The sequence below is a fragment of the Alligator mississippiensis genome, chromosome 13 (assembly GCF_030867095.1).
Source record: "Alligator mississippiensis isolate rAllMis1 chromosome 13, rAllMis1, whole genome shotgun sequence".
Classification (NCBI taxonomy): domain Eukaryota; kingdom Metazoa; phylum Chordata; order Crocodylia; family Alligatoridae; genus Alligator; species Alligator mississippiensis.
In genome coordinates, this window is record NC_081836.1 from 2,494,559 (window position 1) to 2,515,623 (window position 21,065).

General features: G+C 55.6%; 1 protein-coding gene across 3 annotated transcripts in view; it reads left to right on the forward strand.

The window, feature by feature from the left end:
• The window catches only part of ECE1 (endothelin converting enzyme 1), a 57,541-nt gene that overhangs the window by 20,991 nt on the left and 15,485 nt on the right, over nucleotides 1-21,065 (forward strand). For 2 of the 3 annotated variants that reach the window (XM_014597959.3, XM_014597961.3), the window contains exons 2-7: nucleotides 4,515-4,601; nucleotides 11,839-11,980; nucleotides 12,183-12,395; nucleotides 19,303-19,427; nucleotides 20,001-20,147; nucleotides 20,376-20,441. In XM_014597959.3, the coding sequence (XP_014453445.1) occupies nucleotides 4,515-4,601; nucleotides 11,839-11,980; nucleotides 12,183-12,395; nucleotides 19,303-19,427; nucleotides 20,001-20,147; nucleotides 20,376-20,441 (780 nt within the window). Of the gene's footprint in view, nucleotides 1-3,854; nucleotides 4,602-11,838; nucleotides 11,981-12,182; nucleotides 12,396-19,302; nucleotides 19,428-20,000; nucleotides 20,148-20,375; nucleotides 20,442-21,065 lie in introns of those variants that run through there. The other variant, XM_059716650.1, reaches the window with a different exon arrangement.

The window sequence follows — 21,065 nt, forward strand, 5'->3', positions numbered from 1 at the left end:
TGGCAGGAGCCGTCTCCCCTTCTCCGACTTCTCTCCCATTCTCAGTTTTGGCCTCAGTGATCAGGGTCAGCTGGAAAAAGCAATCAGGATCGTGGTAAAGGTGGTATCTTTTATTAGACCAACAAGATTTTTGCAAAAAAAAAAAAAATGCTTTAATTGCAAACACCCTTCATCAGGCGCCGGAGAAAAGACTGTAAAAGTTCTCCTGGGTAGAAATGAAAGATAAGGAGCACATCCTTTTTGGTCAGCTCCTGAATTCACCAGTCTCCCACATGTCTATCCCAGCTCCAGCTTCCTGGGGTGTAACCTGCCTGGTTCAGGGCCTGGATCCTGGGTGCAAGGCTCTCTCTAGGAGGCCGTTGGGAAGGGCTGCACGTCACAGCGACGTCTCACATGATTCATCTGGGTTGGCAGAGCCTCTGCATTGGCAGTCATGGGGGGAGACAGCAAAGCAAGACCTCTGGAAACGGGGCCGGCAGCATTTCGGTAATAAAAGTCAGTACGCCCAGTGCAGATCCAGCCTGCAAGGGAGACCTGGAAAAGGGCAGTGGCCGGAGCGCGCAGCAGGGCTGACATCAGCCCACTAAGCCTGCTCGTACGGCCCAGGAGCGGAGCAGCCAGGTGGAAGCCCCCGCGGACCAGGAGGCTGCATGCAGCCCACAGGAGCAGGACATGCCTGCAAGGGCTGCCACGGTGCAGCTTAGGAGCTAATATATCCATTTCCGGCTGTCAGCAGGTCCTTCTCGGTTTGGCATGGCCGCCAGAGGCAAACTCACTTTCTAGACAGCTCTATATATAGAGGTCCCAGCTGATATTCTGCCCTGAGCCCTCCCACAAGCACAAGGCTTCCCTTCTGTGAAAGAAAAGGCCTTTTAGGCTTTTTTAAAAAAAAACAACAACCCAGCATCTTAATTCAGTAACACGGTTTGTCTGCCTGGGGAAACTGCGGGGCAGAGCTGTCACGCTGTAATTATCCCTTTGTAGCTGGGCCAGCGGAGCTGCCTGCCTGGATCCCATCATCTCCAATAAAAGAGACTTTCTTCTGACAACATGGCCCTGCTCCGGTCGCTTGTATTTCAGACTAAGGTGTCTGCACCAGGCGTGTGACTGGCAGAGCTGCAGGGCTATAAATACACCAGCCCGGCAGCCTCCCCAAACCTGAGTCATTCTGCACACGCCTCTGACCTCTCTCCTTGCAGCTGGCTCCACTCGAACTTGGTTAATGGCTGCAGGCGGTAGGCATCTGCTGCACCTGGGTGCTGGCTGCTCAGCCGGCATCTGGCAGTCTGTGTGCTACCAGGCCAAGGCCTTCTCCACATGGCTCTCGCTCTGTGGCAGGCCGGAAATGTTTCTGGAAAATAAATGCTAATAGCATTAGCCACTCGTTAGATGGTTATTTAGTGGCAGCCCTGAAGAGGCACCAGCTGAGACTGTGCGTATGCGGAAGTGTGATTTCCACTGCAGCAGAGCCCAGGGGCTGTAGGCACAGGACTCGGGGTCCTGGGCACCTGGATCAGCGCTGAGACCATCCCTGCCTGCCCCCGGGTCGCAGAGCTGACCCTCAGTTCAAAGCGATGCCGTAACTTGGGCACAGACAACATCTAAGTGGAGCTTTAAATACTGAAAAACATAAAGCGGAGGCAGTTTTCTGTGGGTTTTAGCACATTGGGTAGGGAACACCCACATCCTGCACCTGCCTCTCACAGATGCCGGCTCAAAATTGTTGCTATTAAAGACCAACCGGCTTTTGTCATCGATTTTAATGCTCGCTCTCTCACCCTGGGAGCATCGCTTAGGCTTTCGTGCCAACGGTTCCCCAGGGGGTGCAACTCCAGGCTGGGGATTTGTGCATGAAGCTGGGAAATGCAGTGAACGTCTTGGAGGACCGGGGGTCCAGAAGAGAAGCCCTGTTTGTTAAAGTATAAGCATCTTACAGTGATTACACGCTGGAGGTTTTGGTGCAGCATTTGAATGGGAAGACGGGGGGTGAAAACAGGTTACAGCGTGTGGAGTCCGTGACTTATGCTTTAGTATTGAATCCTGCCATTCGGTCCATCCAGCGGATTGTGCTCAGGATTTCCCTCCCTAGCCCCAATCCTGCGCTGCTGCAGGGGATCCCGTGCCTCCGCGGACAGTTTGACTAGCCCCACCTGCGTGGACCAGCTTGTGGGATTTATGGCAACAACAAGCCTTCACAGATCGGATGATTCTGCCTCCGTGAGTGGTTGGTTTTGGCCGGCATGCCTGTTCCTGTGTCATAAATCAGAGACCTGGACAATCCACCGCTTATTTCCAGCAGAGCTTTTCCTTTGATCTCCAACTATTTCCTATTTACACCCTGGTCTTAATATTTATCAACTTTCAAAGAGGTGGATTAAGTGAACTGCATGGATGCTGACAACCCTCTGATTAACAGTAGCAGCATATTAATAACATGCTCCAGAAGTGTGTGAGCCAGGAGGGAACAGACTTTGGTGGGGTGTCTGGTTATTAGTCTTGTAAAAGGAGGATGATCGGTGCTGTTGCTGGGGGAGATTGGACAAGTAATAGCGCAAATCACTGGGTGAGGAATTAACTCCAGCTGCAACATCCTGCAGGACATTTAAAAGAGGCTGAGCAAAGGCAGCTGCTTGTTAGAGCGGAGGCAGGTGTTGTGCAATATCAAACGCGTGTCTCTGCATCTCTCCGCTCCGTTTAAGCTGGCAAGGGAGTGTTTATGGGTCATGTGGAGTGGGGGGGACGAAGTGCCCTAACCCCCCAATAACTACAGCTTACTAAAGCCAGAGATCCAGGTTAACGCTTTAGTAGCAGGGCTGGAACGGATGCATCCTGGCAGCCGGCTCGTTCAAATCCCCGTGTGCTGGGAAGTGCGTTTCAAGCCCACAGCTGGGAGTTAACGTGGCTTCAGGCTATGTCCACATTGCAGACAGAGGTGTGACTGCAGCAGGGGTAGATATAGCCACACCGGCTTTAAATGAGCTAGCTCCCAGACCAGTGGTAGGATCTTTATCGTGCTGGCGATGTGAGTCAGCCTCCTGTGTCTGAGCGGGCCCTGGATGCAGCTGTGGTGCAGCCTGTGCCATGAGCTCAGCTGCCACGGGGACCTGAACCAGCTAGTCCTTGTGCTGCTATCACATCTCCTGAGGGCCGGGCGGTCAAGCTTGTACAGACTGGGAAAGGCCTGGAGCTGAGCTTGACACGGCTACAAGCAGTGGGCTGGCTTGGGAGTCTGGCCCTGGCTTACGGGAACAGGAGTCCTTGCGCTGCCTGGCCCAGGTGGAAGCGATGCCCGGGTAGGAGAGGAGGCAGCGGAGAGTCCAGGTCTGTTGTGTCCTGGGCAAACTGCTCTCTCGCTGTCCCGTCCCTAGTCCAGGGCTTGGGGTGAGTGGGGTGGGCAGAGGGAAAACCTTTCATCGAGAGCAGGAGCAAGTCCCAGAGGCCTCACGCTGAGCTTCTGCTCAGGGCCCAGGCAGGCAGCGGGACGAGAGGGGCCAGGATGCTGGGGCAGCCCCCGGATTTGGTCTTCGTCAGGCGGTGGTAGTAGCGATGGGCAGAGGGGTAGGACATGTCACAGAAACCAGATGCTCCCCAGATGTTGGACCCACTGGGTGGGAGAGCCCAGCCGCCCCATGCACAGACCCCGGCACGCTTGGCGCACAGGAGGAAAGGTCACACGAGGATAACGTTGGCACTCGGGCCATGACAGCTCCTAAAGCATCTCCCTCGCTACCTTCCTGCCTGCTGGTCCCCCCTTTCCGCGCCATCCTTCCTGGGAGATGGGGTTGGAGCAGGGGTGGAGCTAGCCCGCGGGAAGAGGGGTGGCGTCTGAAGCTGTGCAACAATCCTCTGGCTCCTGCTGTGGAATGTAGCTTTACAAACTCGGGCAGACTTTATTTTACTTCCTGTTCTCTGGCTCCGTCCCCGATCCTGTGTTTTGAAACGTGACCGTCTGATGTTCTCGGGCCGGGCTGCCGCGGCCCCTCGCTGCGCAGGAGACCTCCCCGCTGAAAGGGAAAGTTTCCTTCAGGCTAACAGGAGGGTTGCATGAGAGATGTGGGGACGGGGAAGGTTTTCTTGGCAGAGGCCGGGCTGACTGCTCTCATGCCTCTCCGAGTTCCTCCGGCTCAGACGTGTTGGGTAGCGTTATCGCGAAGCCTCGCGGAGGATCTATAACGCGGCTGGGCGGATGTCCCCGAGCCAGCCCGGCTCACGCTCCCGGGCGCTGATGCACTTGGACTCTCCGGGAAGGAGCCGCGAGTCCGAGCAGGGGAAGTTGCCCGCAGTTACCTTTGCTCAGCCGCTCAGTTGGTAGCAGTTGGGACTGCCGGCTCCGGGGCCACCCGCTCGGTACCATGAGCAGAGATCCTGCACGATGGGGCTCCAGCCAGCAGGCCCTGAGCTGATGCGCCAGCTTCCCGGCTCGCAGAGCAGTGCCTGGCTGGCGGGGCAGGCGCCTCTCGGTGCCCCGGACCATGGAGGTGTTAAGGGAATCTGTTCTCCATTTGACGTTTCAGATGTCGACCTACAAGCGGGCAACGCTGGACGAGGAAGACCTGGTGGACTCCATCGGGGAGGGAGAAGTTTACCCTAATGGGATCCAGGTAGGTGCTCGCGCCCGCAACACCTTCCTCTTTGCATGTGATGCAGCTGCCAGCCAGAGGCAAAGGGGGATGTGACTCACAGCGGGGTCGCCCTGTATGATTTCCCTGCCACCACACTGGGAAGGTGGAGGATGGAGCCCTGGTAGGTAGGAAGGAGCTCCCCCGCTCCAGTGCTGCCTGTGGTCCCCTGCCAGTCCCTTCTGCACTTTGAGCTGGGGGAGGCGAGTGAGCCCCGTGCCCCTAAAGGCAGCTTCCACCCCCAAAGCAGGTGGGGTGCTTTGGCTCAAGTGACAGGTCGGTAAATGTGCTTCTGTGGTGGACAAGGTTCTTTGGGTCGATGTGATCTCTTTCATTAGACCCACTAAATAGTTGGAAAAATTGTTCTTTGCAAGCTTTCGGGCATAAACGCCCTTCTTCAGGCCTGCGCGTGCACCTGGCCTGGGTGCTAGGCCTGGTGGAAGTCCCTGCCTGTTCACGCTGGGCTGGCGGTGGAGTTTGGGCAGGTCTCCGTGGCCTCTGGTATGGGCGCGAGGACAGTCTACCCACTCGCAAGGCTGGACACAGGTGGGTATTCCTGAACGTGAGCAACAGCTGCAGCGGCAGACTGAGCTAGGACTGCTTCCAACAAGCCACCTGGGCTTTCCAGGTTTCCTGACCAACAGTCTCATCAGCTCTCTTGGCCAAACCGATGCCTCTCACCTGTCCCCATTAGCCCCGAGCTCTGGCTCTTGTTGGTCCATAGCCTTGGATACAGCGGCCTCAAAGCAACACCCTTTGCAGGCTGACTACCCCTGCTGTAACACCACTGGGTTCCCCGCCAATCCCTCCCCCCCCATTGCTCCTTTCGTCACCACCCACAGCTCCTAGGCCCCGAAATCAGGGGCGATGTGCACCTTGGGCACCCCAGCCAACACGCTGCAAGGAGCACGGCGGCTCTTGGCTGGCGGCAGAAACACCAGAGTGTGTTTTGGGTGTGTGCCCGCGAGAGCTATCCCACCAGCCCTGAATTTCAACTTGACCAAAGGCCAAGTGTGGATTAGCCTGGGAGGTAAACCTTGTCTCATCCTGCTTGACCACTGTCTGGAGTTACATAAGCAGGGGGAAGACACTTGATACTGCCGAGCCCTCTAATCTACTAGACAAACAAGACCCAGTGGCTAGCAGCTGAAGCCAGCACGGATTTTTTTTTCCTCCGCAGTGAGGAGGATTGGGACGGCCTGCCAAGGGATGTGGTTAATTCTCTGCCACTTGGAGCCTTTGAGCCCAGATGGGATGATGTTATAAAAGAGATGTTCTAGTTCAGCCACAAATGGCTGGGCTTGTAGCAGGAATTGCTAGGTGGCATTTTACTGCCCGTGTGATGCAGGTGGCCGTGTCATGTTATATCGGGCCTTGTGGCCTGGGGGGAAAAAAAACCAACCCAATGAAAACAGCATTTTTTGTTCATTTGTACTACCAGAGCCCATAGGAGCCCTGTTGCAGCACTGTGCAAAGCGCTGTCTGGACACACAATGGTATCCCAGCGAGCTTATAGTCTTACCAATTACAGGCAATGGATAGATGTGGGTCCGTGGGGCAGTCTGGGGAAATAAGGAGACATCGCCGGTCCATACAGTAGGTTGTCAGTGTGCTGGGACTGCTGTTGCAAAGCTTGCTGCTGGCAAAAAGGAGCTTTAAGGAGGGAGTTGCAGCCCCCTGCCCCTGAACGTCCTAGAGATCCTCTCCAAGAGGCCCAAGGGCTTCTCTACACTTGCAAATTGGTTTGGACCAAGAGGGTGTCTTTGAAGTGCTGCATCCATTCGGCTGTAACTCCAGGGGCAGACCAGCCCTGCGTGAGTCTCTCAAGGTCTCTCTTAGCTTGTCCTGTCCCACCAGAGAGCATCTTGCATGAGTGTTGCCTTCTCGCTGGTCCAGTCTGACATCCCTGGTCCCTTTATTTCAATAAGGGAAGCAGAAGGCAAGGCAGGGTGCTACCTTATCTCAGTAGAGGGGGCGAGTGGAGGACCCAGGAAGCTCGGACCTGCTTTGGGTCCTCGAGGCTGGTCTAGATGGAGTCGAGCAGCTCTCTGCCTGGCTTCTCATCCTGTGCCCCGCTGTTTCTTCCAATAAAGAACAGATGAGCCAATGCAGGTCTAAGCCGAGCTGCACTAGTAAAGCTGTGAGGGGGAGCTGGCGGAGCACCCAGGCGCACACCAGGAGGGGTGCGAGCAGTTTTGGGGCTAGGAGAGCGCACTCGAGGACAGCTCTGAACGGACTGCAGCAAAAGCCAGGGGCTGCCATGCTGCAGGTCAGCCCCTGATCCTCCTCACAGGGGTCACGGAGCTCGTCCTGCCCACCCAAGGTGTTCACATGGTCCCATCACTGCCGTATCTGAGCACTTCGCCAGCCAGCACCGGTCCCCAGGTGGTAAACTGAGGCACAGAGGGACAAAGTACCCCAGTTCCCAACTCTAGCAGCAGCACCTACCAAGCTAAAGTCCCAAAGTTGTTGGGAGACGACATTTGTCTCCATCCAGCTGGCATGGTGTGCTGCTGAGCAGCCTCCAAGGGGCCTGCCTCTCGCTCACGGAGGTCACCTGTGAGTTTTGAGCCATGAGAAATTTTTCAAGTCCTTGGAAGAGCCAGAGCCACTCATCTCTACAAGGATGGTGCCCTGGGGACCCAGCGAGAAGCTACTGGCTGCTTAGAAGAGTAGTGTTTGGCCAAGCACTTGTAGGCCCAGAGGGGACATATTCCCAGCAGTGTCCATAACTGGACACGGGCTCACTGTCCAAAGCCTGCTAGCTTGTGCAATCTGCTTTAGCCTAGCCACTATGAGCCAGGCGTTTAGGAGCCTTCTGAAGGCAGCTCTGCCAGAAACAGCTTTATTAAAACCTCCCGAGAAGGTTTACATTGCATTACAGTATGACCCAGGTGTGCCCGACACTATGTTTTGGCTCCTGTTCAGGGCCTGTTACCTGTGTAGCGTCTTGGGAGGGTCGGCAAACAGTGTTAGAGCCAGGGCATGTTCATGGGCTGATGGTTTCCAGTTCAAAGAGATATGCTTCCTCCCCTGCCAATGTAGAGCGCTAATCGCTGTCAGTCAGGTGCAATTAAGCATGCAGCGTCGGGGACCTGCGCAGCAGGACTGTGTAGGAAGAGGCAGATGCATCCAGTCGCCTGCTTTAAGGAACCTAACAGTTAATCTTCTTCAGGCCGAGAACAGCTGTGGCCGTGCTCAAATGCAAAGACAGCTACTGCCGGCTTTGGTAGCTGAACTTGGAAAAGTCTCTCCTTTGCCCCCCTGCAAGCATCCTGTGAAACTTAATCAAGCCCATGGCAAAGTCCTGTTTTGCTTGGTTTTGTTTGTTTTAACATCCAACATTAGAGAAATCCCTTCATCCTGCAGTGCGGCCACTTCTGGGGAGGAACACCGGAGGCCTTAAACACTGCATAGGGGAGCTGCCAGGTTCTCTGTGCTATGGTAGGCAAGACGGACGGTAGCCCACAGACCCTTGCCCAGGGAGCTTTGACCAGCGGAAAGCTACTACAGCTGGGCAAATGCAGTGAAAACCTGAATGTTTTTCAAATAATAGCACGGGTCAGAGGCTCAGTGGGTGTAAGCTAGCCTGGACCCACCGGAGAATCCGGCTCACTGATGATAGCTTGTCTTCACACTTGTAGGGCTGCTTGAAGAGTGGCTGAGACAGCCAGAGGCTCACAGAGACTCCCCGACCCATTGGCACAAGGGGCTCCATGCTGCTCTCCTGGATTTCTCCCTGCTTCCTTCCCTAGTCATAAATTTACCATTTAAATTAGCCCTCAACCAACTGATGGTGGGTTGAGTGGTTCCTCACACCCAGTGAGATCTTGCCTGGGACGATGTAGTTGGGGCTGGTCCTACTTGGAGCAGGGGGGTGGACTGGATGTGACTTCCTGAGGTCCCTTCCCACCCTTAGTGTCTCTCAGCGCTGTGCTACATGACCCCAGCGGATGTGAGTCTGTTCTGGCCCCTACAACCCCGGCTCGTTAGCTCCAGCTCCAGACACTCGTGCTTCTAGCCCTGAGGCATCCTGTTTCGGTTCCAGCTGTCTGCTGACCATTAACCCAGTGCCACCTCGCAGCATTTTGGTCTTTAGGCCTCCCACCAAGGGTTACTCGGGCCTGTGCTTGCATTGCTGTCTCCATGCACTGCAGCCCCAAATGGCATGGCAACATTTCTTGCTATCGCTGTCAGTGCGTTGCGTGTGGTTGCTCCTGTTACTCCTTTTTATCCTCCATGTCCTGCGTGAACATGGCCTTCCTGGCTACTTTTACCTGTGGTGTCTACAGGGTGTTCTTGTGTCCCTGGTTTTGTAGCTTGTAGCTGCACATGAGGATTTGACGTGGCAAATTAGGGCATGCAAATGGTTGCCTGCAAAGGCAAAGGACTAGGCTCGATGGCCTGGGGGGCTTCTGCTGCCCCCACAGTCCTCTGGCAAATGGCTTTCTCCTTGCTGCAGGCACTACTGCGTTGCCTTCTCTCCTGCCCATCCCTCTGCATGCAGCTCTCCTGTTCTCATGACCCATCTACCCACCCTTGCCTTCAAAAGCAGGGGAGATTATGCTAATCTCACTCTAATTACTCCCCAAAATGGACCGTGGTCAGAGGTTGGACATTTCCCTGTGCCAGTGAATTGCTGCCTCTGCCAGGCTGTGGGACGGAGAGCTCTCTGCCTCCGGGAGCTGTAATGCCACATCCTGCTGCGCTCGGTGACAGTGATTCTCAACCAGGTTGCTGCAGGGTCTTAAGCAGGGATGCCCTGAGTCTACGGAAAGGTGCCTTGAGTCTAGAAAGGTTGAGAATCGCTGCTCCGTGGCAAGCCAGGGCACAGCCTTGCAGCTGGTCGATTCATGCTTCTGAATCAAAGGGACATCATTATTGAGTGTACTGCTCCTTGCTGCTGCCCTCGTGCCATCCTGGAGGCATGCACATGCCAGTGGATGGCAGCAGGAGTTTAATGGCTCAGCCAGCCACGGTCCAGACCTCTCAGCACTAGGGACCTGTGACCAAATCCTGGCTGGCTGGAGCCGAGACGGGAGCATCAGACTGAGGAGACAGCAGCATGCATCACGTAGTGCTCTGCTCTGGCATGGGGGGTGTCCACCCAGCCCATGGAGGTGTGTGCTCATGTGGGGAGCCATAGCTGAGCTGGTTTTAACCTAGCAATGAAGCCAGGGCTGCCGTATCTTTGCTGCTTCCCTTGCTGGTGGGTTAAAGGTGGCTGGGCTGTGGCTCTTCGTGATATAATCTCAACTTCATTTGGTTGAGTGGGTGTCTGCAGCTCCGAAAGGCCAGCCTTCCAGGGTAGGCTTGGCTGTCTCTCGCCAGCTTCCTGCCCTGCTCTCTCCCAGCCCCAAGCTGAACACTGGGAAAGCTGCAGTATACTCTTCCAGGAATAATCAGGACTGGCTGAGTCTAGGCTTGGCATAAACACAGCCTGACCTTGAGCGTGCATGGTATCTTAGGAGTGGTCCCACCCTGGGCAGTGGTACACCATGGGGAAGAGAAGGAGGGCGAGCACTACAGCTGTGTATTCACATGCTGGCTCCATGTGGGCGCGGAAGCTGTGCGCCGTGCACTTGTTTTAGTATTGCTGGTCTCTTTTTTTGATGATCAAAGTCTAACCGGGGAGAGGGCCTCCAGCAGGGACGCAGGCACGGCGCTGGCATGCCATGTGTACACAGGACGAAGGTAATCAGTAACCTCAGCCGCTGCCGGGGGCTGGATGCTGGTTTGATCTGATCGCCAGGCTGTTCCGGTACAGCAGATCTCGCGTGCCTGCCCCTGCCCCGTACAGCGCGTACCTCCACTGCTGCGTGCAGTATGTTCCCCTGCAGTACAGGTAAAGTCCAGTGCCTCCATTGAGGGGAACACACATTACAGCGGGGTTGGCATCATCCTGGCAACAACACGCAGGAAACTCGGATAAGGTCCACAAACCAGAAATGCAAATGTAACTCTAACTCCGTGGGTTCCTTAGTTTTGTGCTTGAGCTTGGGGTAACCACAGCATCCTTCTGGATTACCATTAGGTGATGGATACAAAAAGTTGCTAGTGAGCACCAGACCCTGTATAAACCCAGACCAGATGATGTGCCTGACAGAGCTCGCTGCCCACCCAGCGCACCGTGTGCTCCACGCGCACCCTGCCTTCAAGCCGTCGTCACATGGGCGTGGGGCGGTTTGCTCAATCTGTGAATTTTTTCTTTAGTTCTAGGTATTATTATTCAAAATTATTATAATTACTTTTAAGCAGGGGGATAACGACCCTGGCTTGCCTTTGCAAAGCTCTGGGGGTTTATACATGGAAGGAACTTAAAAAGAAGCTAAGTCACTAGGCCCAGTGCCTAAATCCATTGCAATCAGTGGGAGCTAGGTGCAGTCCTAGGGCCCTAATGTCCCACAATTTTAGGTAATAAAAGTAAAAACAGCTCCTGCTGAGGTCTGTTCATGAGCAAGCATCTGTGAAGGCATCACATGCATCCATTTGCAGGTCTTCCCTGTCACTTCCAGCCACCCAGAAACATTTAGGTAGTGGCATGGAGGACGCACAACACACCAGTGCTTCCCCGGCTGGCTGGTAGCACCTGCTTGGCCAAAGACATAGGCCTGACCTTTCCAAAACCCATTTCCATCAGTCAAGTTCGTGGAAGACCTCTCCTCCATGAAAACATTTCCAAGAACTTGTCTAATTGAGAACAGGTGATGGCTGTGGGATAGCGAGAGTCTGAAATATTATTCCGATGGCACTGTTTTGCATGCATTTCCTCTCATTGTACCTCCCTTCCTGTTAGGATTTCTGGTGAGCGCGGAGTCCTTTCCAACTCGCAAGCTTCAAATGGGTTCCTCCCCCTCCTTCCCAAAGTCCCCGCGCTCTGCTGACCTGGGCGTGACGGGCTGACCGCAAACTCTTGTGAAGCCGTGCCTGCCGACGGCAAAGCTCACCTCTCCCATTGCGTGAGAAATAAGCAGAGTTTTCAGACCCGATCGGATGACACTTTACTATCCTAGTTACACCTCATCGTTGGCACCTCTGCTATCTGCAGGGAAAATCTTTACTGAAAACACTGGGCTGTAAAGGCAGGAGGCTGGGGCGGTGGGAACGACCTCTTTCTTGACCCAGTCGGAGCCATAGCGGCCCGGTGGGAAGGTGGAGACCTTCTCGCCAGCCCCGGAGAGACGCGCTGGATGGATTCTTCCTCTTTCCTCCTCTCCAGGTGAATTTCCGCGGCTCTGGGAATGGCAAGAGCTGCTGGGCAGAGCGCACGCACATGGAGAAGCGGCTCCTGGCGCTGGTCGTGGTTCTGGCAGTCGGCGTCTTGGCCTGCATCTTGGCCCTGGTGCTCCAGTACAAAGCCAGTAAGTCCTTCCTTTGCAATTAATGCACATTGCCTGTGGAGCAGCCCTATTCACGGGGTCTATGGGGACCACTGGGGTTGTCCCTGGACCTGTCCTAGGAAATCTTGTGCTATTCTCCTGTCTCAACGGTGCTGATTCTTCTCCCGCTGGGATTTTCCCTCCACCGGGACATGAGGCCTGATATTCTTCCCTCTCCTTCCAGAGCCACCCCAGGTGTGTTTGACCGAAACCTGCGTCTCCGTCACCAGCTCCATCCTAAGCTCGCTGGACCGATCGGTGAACCCCTGCGACGACTTCTTCAGCTATGCCTGCGGAGGCTGGATCAAGGCGAACCCCGTGCCTGACGGGCATTCGCGCTGGGGCACCTTCAACAAGCTCTGGGAGCACAATCAGGCCATCATGAAGCACCTTTTGGGTGAGCATCCTCTTACGGAGCCATGTTAGAGACAAAGCAGATGCTTACTAGGCTCTGGGAAAGACGAGCAAGTGCCCAGGCCCTGGAGAAATGCTCTAAGATAGGCATCAGCACCCTACAGCCCATGGGCCAGATCCAGTACACAGGGCGGATGCTTCACTGCTCCGTGGCAGGGAGAAGCAGCAGAGGCAGCCGGGTGCTTGTGCCCACCGGCCTCAGACCTGAGCTGGGGCATTGCCCTGAGATGGTCTTTCGATGGGCTGAGCCACTGGACAGGCTGGCCTTTAGAAACTTCCCTGCTCCTCTCGGAAAGATGAGGATCCCGCGCTCCCCGAGCAGTCAGTTGTGGCTGGGCTCTTCGCTGCTGCTTTTAGCTTGGAGCCAGGAATGAAACAAGCCCTGACAAAATGCTCCCTGTCCAGCTCCCAGGGCAGATCCTGCTGCTGGTCAGAGCCGGCCTTGCAGCAGTAATTACCGGGGCCATCGTGAGCCGACACGGCCTGGCAGTCACTTGGCTCTCGGGCAGTTGGGCTGTGGCATGGGGTGATGTGCTGGGCTGGGAGAGGGTGCCTGCAGCCGTATGCACACATGCTTACAAGGGCAGGGGCTAAGCTGTTTGCTCCTTCCAGAGCTCAGTGCCCCGACACAACACGTGCAACACAAATAACACGGCTACTTTTCCATCCTCCCCCCTCAGGAGCTCAGGGAGCTGAACCCCTTAGAAAACATGCGGCTCTTCCTACCTCTAATCTTCCCCCACCCTTGCACAGCAGCTTGCAGCACACCCTGGGGTGGCAGAAGGCAAAGAGATGGCATAGGCAAGGGAGATGAGCTGCCCAAAGAAAGAGGCAGGCATTTCTGGAAGCATCACCCTTCCCCTGGAGGACTGGGACCTGCAGAGGTGGAAGGGACCTGGGGTGAGCTACGGAGGGGAGCTCAGCCCCAGGTGATTTGGGGCTGCTCTGCTAGGCTGGTGGCCTCCCGGGAATACAGGCATATCCCCGGCTGGGGTGTACCAGGGACACGCTGCGTGCCGCAGCTCCAGAGGACTTGGCCAGCCCTCGGTGCCAGCTGCAGCCGGGGCAGGATGTGAGCCGACCGTCCCGAGGCGGCAGCCGTGGGCTCGACCAGGAAACCAGATCTCTCCGCTATTTATTTTTCTTTACGCCCCCAGGATTTTTGACCTTTGTGTTCATCGCTTTGTCTAGGAACTCGGAGTTTACAGAGCGAATCGGTGGGCACGTCTCCCGCTCCCCCTTGCCGCGGAGAAAGCCTCTTTGTTCTCCCAGTCACAGAGGGAGCCAGCTGGGGACACGGCCAGTTTGTTGGGAGGGACTTACTGGTGCAGGCGAGGATCGCCAGGCCTTGCTGAAGGCTGGAGGCTAAGGAAGCCCCCCCCCAGTGTACGGCCAGGGGAGGGTTGAGAGCAAGAGGTCCGTGCCACTTTCCTGCGGCTCCCATTGTTGGATGGTCTTGGTCCTTCCCTGAACACCCAGGCCTTGCTTCCTCACACACTTATGGGAAACAGGCCAGATTTCCATGGCTCTGCCCCAGCTGACTGGCCCCAAACCCGTTATTTTTGCAGGGGATGGCGAAAGTGCCGTTCTAAGCCACAGCTGGAGCAGACCCCCCTCTGCCATCTGCTGTGGATGGAGAGCAGGAAACTTCAGACCCTAAGCAAGGGCAGAAACTTTGCAGTGGGCTAGACGACTGTAACCAAGCCACCTTTGTGGTCTAACGAGCACAGCCAGCCCTGCAGGCAAGGAGCACGTGTCTGTGCAGTGGTGGCGCAGCTGGCGCAGGGAGTTGGACATGCATTGCCCTGGCAGCAGAGCTGGCATCTGTTGCAAAGACCCCCCCCGGGTTGCACTTCAGCAGGATGCTCCTGGTGCACGGGTGGGAGCAGTTGTGCAGGGCTGGCGATGCTGTCGGGGAAGGTGACGTGCGTCTTAAGCTCTGCAAGGGATGGGATGGGATGGGATGGGCCTGGCTGGCTCACAGCAGCCACCCAGAAAGCCAAGCTCAAGACTGCCTGCGAATTGACTGTTGATACAAGCCAGCTGCAGCTTTCTGAGCAGTGTGAGAGCAGGGCCGTCCGGGTGAGAAGGGGAAATAACTTTCAAGCAAACAGCAGAGAGCTCCCTGCAGCCGCCTGCCGCTGTCGGCAGGGCATTGATCAGACCCGCACGAATGTCTGCCTGCCAAAGGAGAAGTGGGTCAGCTCTGTCTGCACAGCTGCAGCAGCCCCCGGGGCCTTTTTGTGCAATCCTGGAGCAAACAAAGGGGTTCCTTATCAGCGCTTCTGACTCAAAGGACAGCGCTAGGCTCTGGGTGTAATTATCTGAAGCCGGAGATTGGGAAGAGGGCCTTTGTTTGGTAGGAGAGGGGTGTTCCTGCCATTTCCCAGAGCGCAGGAAAACCTTGCACTTGATGTCAGGGTCCAAATGGAAGCGATGCATCCAAAGTTGACTGAAAATAATAGAGCACATGGGAAAGTAGGTCTGGAAGGGACCTCACGAGGTCAACTAGCCCAGCCCCCTGCTCGAGGCAGGATCGTCCCTGATGGGGCCGTCCCAGCCAAGTGTCTGTCTAACTTCAGGAGAGCGCCTCTGTGCAGGATTTTAATTTTGTAAATTGGTGATTGCCAAGGGACAGTCAAAACACGCAGGTGGGTTCCAGCTGCCTCGTTCCAGGGTTTGTGCGATCTCTGCAGATCTTTAATCTAAACCAAAATTGAATTACACAACAGAGCAAAACGTTGAGTCTAATGTTACACGGCGGTTGCAGCCGGCAGAGAAACCCGACCTGCTCATGTTGCACCGAACTGGCAGCGCTGATGACAAACACATGTGCTGGAGACAAGACTCCAGTCCCTGTCCCGGCACGGCCGCTCTGGGCTTCCAGGGCGTTTCGTGGTGGTCCGCACTTCTGGGGTCCTTGGTGAAGAAAACGTTGGGTTTTAGCTACCGGCTGTGAAGGGGAAATGTGTGCTGCAGTGAAACCCGTTCATAGTGGGCAGCAGGGAGCCTGGCGACCTATTCTGTGGCTCTGAGGAGATGCTAAGGAGCCGGTCCCTGCGCCCAGGTGCGGGGTGGTCTTCGCATGCTGCCCAGCCCGAAGGGGCCCGGCAAGAGTTAGCTAGGCTGCAGAAGGCAGCTCCTTCCGTCTCTGCCGGGGATGGGGAGAGCTGAGGATCGGGTGACTCCGCTGCTGCTGAGCTCCAGCAGCCACAGCATTTGTGTCTCGCTGGAGCCATGCACACGATCCTGCCTTCCCCCTGACTGCGCACTTGTGGCATGGGCAGAGCCGCGCGAGAGCCTCTGTGCTGGATGCAGCCCCTAAGGGTCGACGGGATCTAGCGGACCCATCCCAAGCTGGGATCCACCCAGCTTGATCTCTGCAGGGCTCTGGCTCCCTGCCTGGACCCCTGTGAGCTGGCAACCCAGGAATATATGAGCAGTAAACAATGCCTTGGAGGGCCACAACTCCTCAGCCTCCTTGTTCTCATTGCATTGCTTTTCTAGGTTGATTCTCACTTACGGCACATGCAATCTTGTCAGCTGCCGGAGGCACTGGCTGGCACTTGCAGGCTCCACACGCCCTGTGAGACACCTTTCTAGCACCCTCCTTGAACTGCTCTCCATGTTGTCTGTTGGGACTACAGCGGGAAGTGATTTCTAAAGGAAGCTTTGTGTTAGCATCTCACTTTTGTGGGTGCTGCTGCTATTAGTATGGTTCCTGAGCTGGCCAACACGCTTATCTGCATGAAATTTGAGGCCAGATTGGGGTCAGCAGTTCATCTAGTCTGTGTAGCACAGGTCAAATAATGATGTCCTGTAGTGAGGTTAAATCCTGAGTTTTGCTAAAGTTTCACTTCCAGAAAGGCTTCCAGACTTCAAGCCACTTCCCCTGGTAGCTCGTTCCAGCCGTCAGTCACCCTCCTTGTTCAGAAAATCGCGCCATGTTGCGGGTTGGATTTAGTCTGGCTTTAACTTCCGGGCGGTGGTTCTTGTTCTGCCTTTCTCCATGGAAATGAAGAGCTCGTCAGTGCTTGGTATTTTCTGTCCCTGAAAGTACTGCCACACTTCGATGAAGTTACTCCTGGAGTTTCTAACTAACTGATCGAGGTCCTTCAGGTTCTTGCCGAAAGGCATTTTTCCAGTCCTCTTTGTGGCTCTTTTCTGCATGCTTTTCAATCCATCAAATCTCTTTTTAACCATGGGCACCCCGCATGGCTTCATTGTTATTGTTCCTGGAGCGGTCCCATCTTGCCCTACAAAGATGAAATGATCTCCCTTCTGCTCCCCAGTCTGCTTCCAAGAGCTCATGCATCTTTGCTAGATAGGGGATTTAGGGTCAACAGTAGGCAGATCCTGCCTTGCAAGTTCAAGCAGCCTCTTCTCCTAACTGGAGGGTTTGAGATGACAGAACAGTGGGATTTTAGGAAGGGAAACCTTGCTGGATCCCAGCACGGCCATGATCGACTGGGTCATGCTCTCCTGCCTGGCCAGAGGGATGGATGCAAAGCCAGCCCCTACGGAGTGTGGTCTTGCTTTAAAGCCTTGAGTATTTGGATGCTGGGGTTATTAAAAGACTTTAAGGGAGTGTGTGGGATTGCCTTCTGCAGGGAAGGGGACCTTCGAGCAGATGCACCTTCAATGATAGAGGCCGTCCTGTGTTCAGCTGCCTGCCCTAGGCCTCTCACCCTGGCCGTGGGAGTGTTTATTATTTCTCTTCCGAGGAACTGCAGTTCTTGATATGCAAATAAATCTGACTGAAGAAGCAGCCCAGCCCTGGGAGCACGGAGGGCAGGGCAGCAAGTGGAGCCAGGAGATTTGCAGACCTTTGAGGGGCTCCTGAAAAATGGCTTTTGTTTTCCTTCCCTTATCGCTCTCCTCCGGGCAGCCAGCCCCAGAGCGGCGGTAGGTGGAACAATGCAGCCGGAGCTCCCTTCTGCAGGGTTTTCTCTCTGGATTGCCACTTCCCAGGGCAATGAAGCCTGATAGCGGGAGAGATTCCCATAGCAACAGAGGCTCTGTTCCCTGGGCTCAGAGACTGCTTCCTGCATCTGGCTCGGCCAAGTGGGTTGTGTTTGGTTTTTATACTCAACAGATGTGCAACTGTTTATTAGCTAATATCTCTCCTGCTTCCTCCTCCCCTGGGAGAGCTTCGTCACTGCTGGAGCCCTGATAACTCCCTCTCTGCCTCTCCTATCTGCTCGCCTGGTCCTTGGGCACCTGCACCCCGCCTGGCTTTTTTCCACACAGGGGAGCTGAGACCTTGCTCGGGTGCACGTGCAGCGTAAGGGGGCTGCACATATTGGCACAACCTCCTCCGTGCCTTTCCCCTCTGCCGTTGCTCCAGCCATGAGTTGGCCCGCTGCACTGGCACGCGTAGACTTCAGCTGCTGTGATGGTGAGAGCCGGTCTATGGGCAGCTTTCACGCAGTGCTTTCTGAGATGCCCTCTGGCTTTGGGACCAGATTATCTCCAAAAACAGGATTCCAAGGTCTCGGGATATATTGCTTCTTACGCACTGCTTTGCGCACGGCCTTTCGCAGCATCTGAAGCTAGATATACATACATACCTACTCTGGTTAGTCTGTGACAGGCATATCTACCCTGCTTTCTACTCGGGATATGCAGTCCCAAAAGAAACCTCTTGAGCAGCTGCAATGCCTGGCTTGCTGTAATACAAATACTAGGACCTTTGTTCAAGGACAGAGCCAAAGGAGGAGGCAAGCACAGCCAGGAGTGGGACATAGGCGAGGATCAGAGCCCAAGCCCTCCACTCCCACATGCATGTGCAGCACTTCATAGGACTGATGTCAAGCCAGCCACACGGCATGCCCTTGCCGCTTGGGGCTACCACAGCATCGGTCCAGATGTCGGCAGACCTCAGTGTCCGGCCTCTTCAGTTTTCTGCTTTTTCTTCATTCTTTCCCCGCAAGGGGCATCTCTGAAGCAGCTCTTCCATCACTCGGAGCCCTGCAGTCTGTACCATCTGCTGCATTTGGGATTTCCATCACGATGCACTGGCTCCTGCCTCTGACCCTGGAGGGGGAGTCTTCCAAGGGACATCACATCCTCAGCACAGCTGCATCGTGGCAGAGCATGCAAGAATGGCCTGTCATACCAGGGTTAGAAGGGCTCGGTGTGTCTGTCAGTAACTGGAGGCCTGGGAGTCGCCCCAGCCTCCTCTCTATACAGCAAGCTGCTTTCCACCATGCTGTTCCTGCGGGCATCCACCAAGCATCTCCCGGACTGATAGACAGCCTGCCGCGGCTTCATGCTCTGCTAGCCAGTTGTCTGGTAGTCTGCAGACAGACTTGACAGCACAGCTTTTGCAGCAGCCTTGGTGGTTAGAATAGCCTGCACTTTTAATCTGGCTACACCAGCAGGAGGGAGTGCTGGGAGCCATGTATAATCTTACTGACTGCAGGGGACCCAGACTTTCCCCCAAAGTCCTTGATATCTACAGCCTGAAAATGGGTGTGCGCCCTGGTGCGATAGCACCAGGGCTGCAGAGGTTAAGGGATTTGGTTCCCAGGGCAAGCGGGGTGGGGAGAAGGAGGGGTGTCAGAAAACCTTAGTTGTCAGCGAGGCCTCTGGGAGGAGTTTGGGGATGGTTTTCCCCCAAGACGGATCTCTGGAGGTGGAAGGGGAAGACACGCCGGCACTAGAGAGCTATGCATGGGGGGGTCTGGGGAGCCGTTGAAACGCCATTGAAATGCTCGGGGCTGGAAGAGCCCCTCAGAGGGACTTGGTGTGGAGGAAACTGATTTGCAGGCCAAGCAGAGCCCACCGCATCCCTCCTGCCTAGCGCCAACTGGGGTGAGGTTGAAGCATCGACATCCCTCTCCTGGCCCAGACGGAGCCCCTTACGCAGCGCCTGGTCTGTCTTGTAGAAAACACCACTGCCAACGTGTCGAGCGAGGCCGAGCGCAAGGCCCAGCGTTACTACCAGTCCTGCATGAACGAGACCAAGATCGAGGAGCTGAAGGCCAAGCCACTGATGGAGCTGATAAAGAAGGTAAGGCCTGTCCTCCCGTAGCACCCACAGAGCTTCAGGTTTGCTCCCATTCGCACCGCACTGGTGGCTGGGATGGGCGAGCATAGCTCCCACCGGCCTGCTGGGGATGGCGTGTCTACTGGTTCCCTTAGCAGACCCTGCCTCCTCAGTCCCATTTGGGATGTGAAATCAGAGGCGGCCGCTTTGTTGTGCAGGGTGAGTGCCCTGGCATGGGGCTGTCTGCCTTTCCTCTTGATATCACGGACACGGAAAAGTCTTGTGTCCAGTGGAGTCCTTGGGCCACGTGGGTGATCTGCCCAGCCTAAGGTCTCCTTTAAAGGCTACGCCCAGAAAGTGGCCAAGGCACTAAGACAGCTCAGCAAACCCCAGGGATGGGTCATTCACCGTGGTCTGCTGCTGTCCAGCTGTCTTGGGTAGAAGGATCGGGGGAGGACAAGAGCCACAAACCACAGAGCACCCACCTGCCCCCACTAAAAACCTGTTTCACCACCTCTGTTTTGACCCAGGCTCCAAGGAGTTTCCCGTTGCTCACCTGTCCTGTCTCATGCATCTCTCTGGGTTTTCCTTCCCCAGCTTGGCGGCTGGAATATCACAGACCCCTGGGACAAAGATAACTTTAACGAGACCCTGCGGGAGGTCACGGCGCACTACCACGTCTCGCCCTTCTTCTCTGTCTATGTGAGCGCCGACTCCAAGAACTCCAACAGCAACGTCATCCAGGTGAGCAGCGCAGCGAAACGCGCCCGTCTCCTCCAGCGCAGCCACCGCTGCCTAATAGCCCTGACAGACCCCTCGTCTTTCTGGGGACAGCTCTGACTGGGGTGACAGCTCAGCAGTGCGCCGGACCCAGGGCACCCTCCTGGATGGGTTTGACTTCTACAGTAGCCAAGCTCTCTGTTTTGCCAGTGCTATGCGCTGGGTTCACTCCTGCTCTTGCTCACTTTGCAGGTTGATCAGTCAGGGCTGGCGCTGCCCTCCAGGGATTACTACCTGAACAAAACGGAGAATGAAAAGGTAAGCGTCCCTCCCCTGATGTCTGTCTGCAGGGTGTGCTCAGGGCAAGACATGTGGGCTGCTTAAACTCGAGCTTCCCCCCTGGGATCTGCCTTCCTGGCACTAGGGAATCTTTGCTGAGCGCAGAAACAAGGGTCAGTCACTCCCTGGCTCGCAAAGGGACACAGCGCTGGAGGTGCTCAGCCATAGAGCAGTCCTAGCCAGAGCAGATGCTCAGCCTTCTTCCAGCAGGAGCCGTAGACACGTGCATGACACCACACCGCATTTGCTGGTGATGAAAAGGGAGAGGATACAAGCTCACAGAGCCATGCCTGCTATTCTCGGAGTAGCTCTTGCTGTGATTTTCTGCTGCAAGGGGAGCTGTGCATTTCTGTGGCTAAACCTGCCATGAAGCAGGCATCTGGAAGGCATTTGCATTTTGCACACAGGCCAGCTTCCCGCAGGGCAGCATCAGGAGCTAATTCCACCTCTCTGATCAGGTTGGACTGATCCAGCTCCTCTCGCTGGGGAGAGCAAATGATCCCTCTTGACTCTGGGGTGGAGGCTTGGATCGCTTCCCTGCCTTCCCGAGCTCTCGCAGGGGAAGAACTTGTGGTTGCAGGGGAGAAGCAGGCAGCACACTAC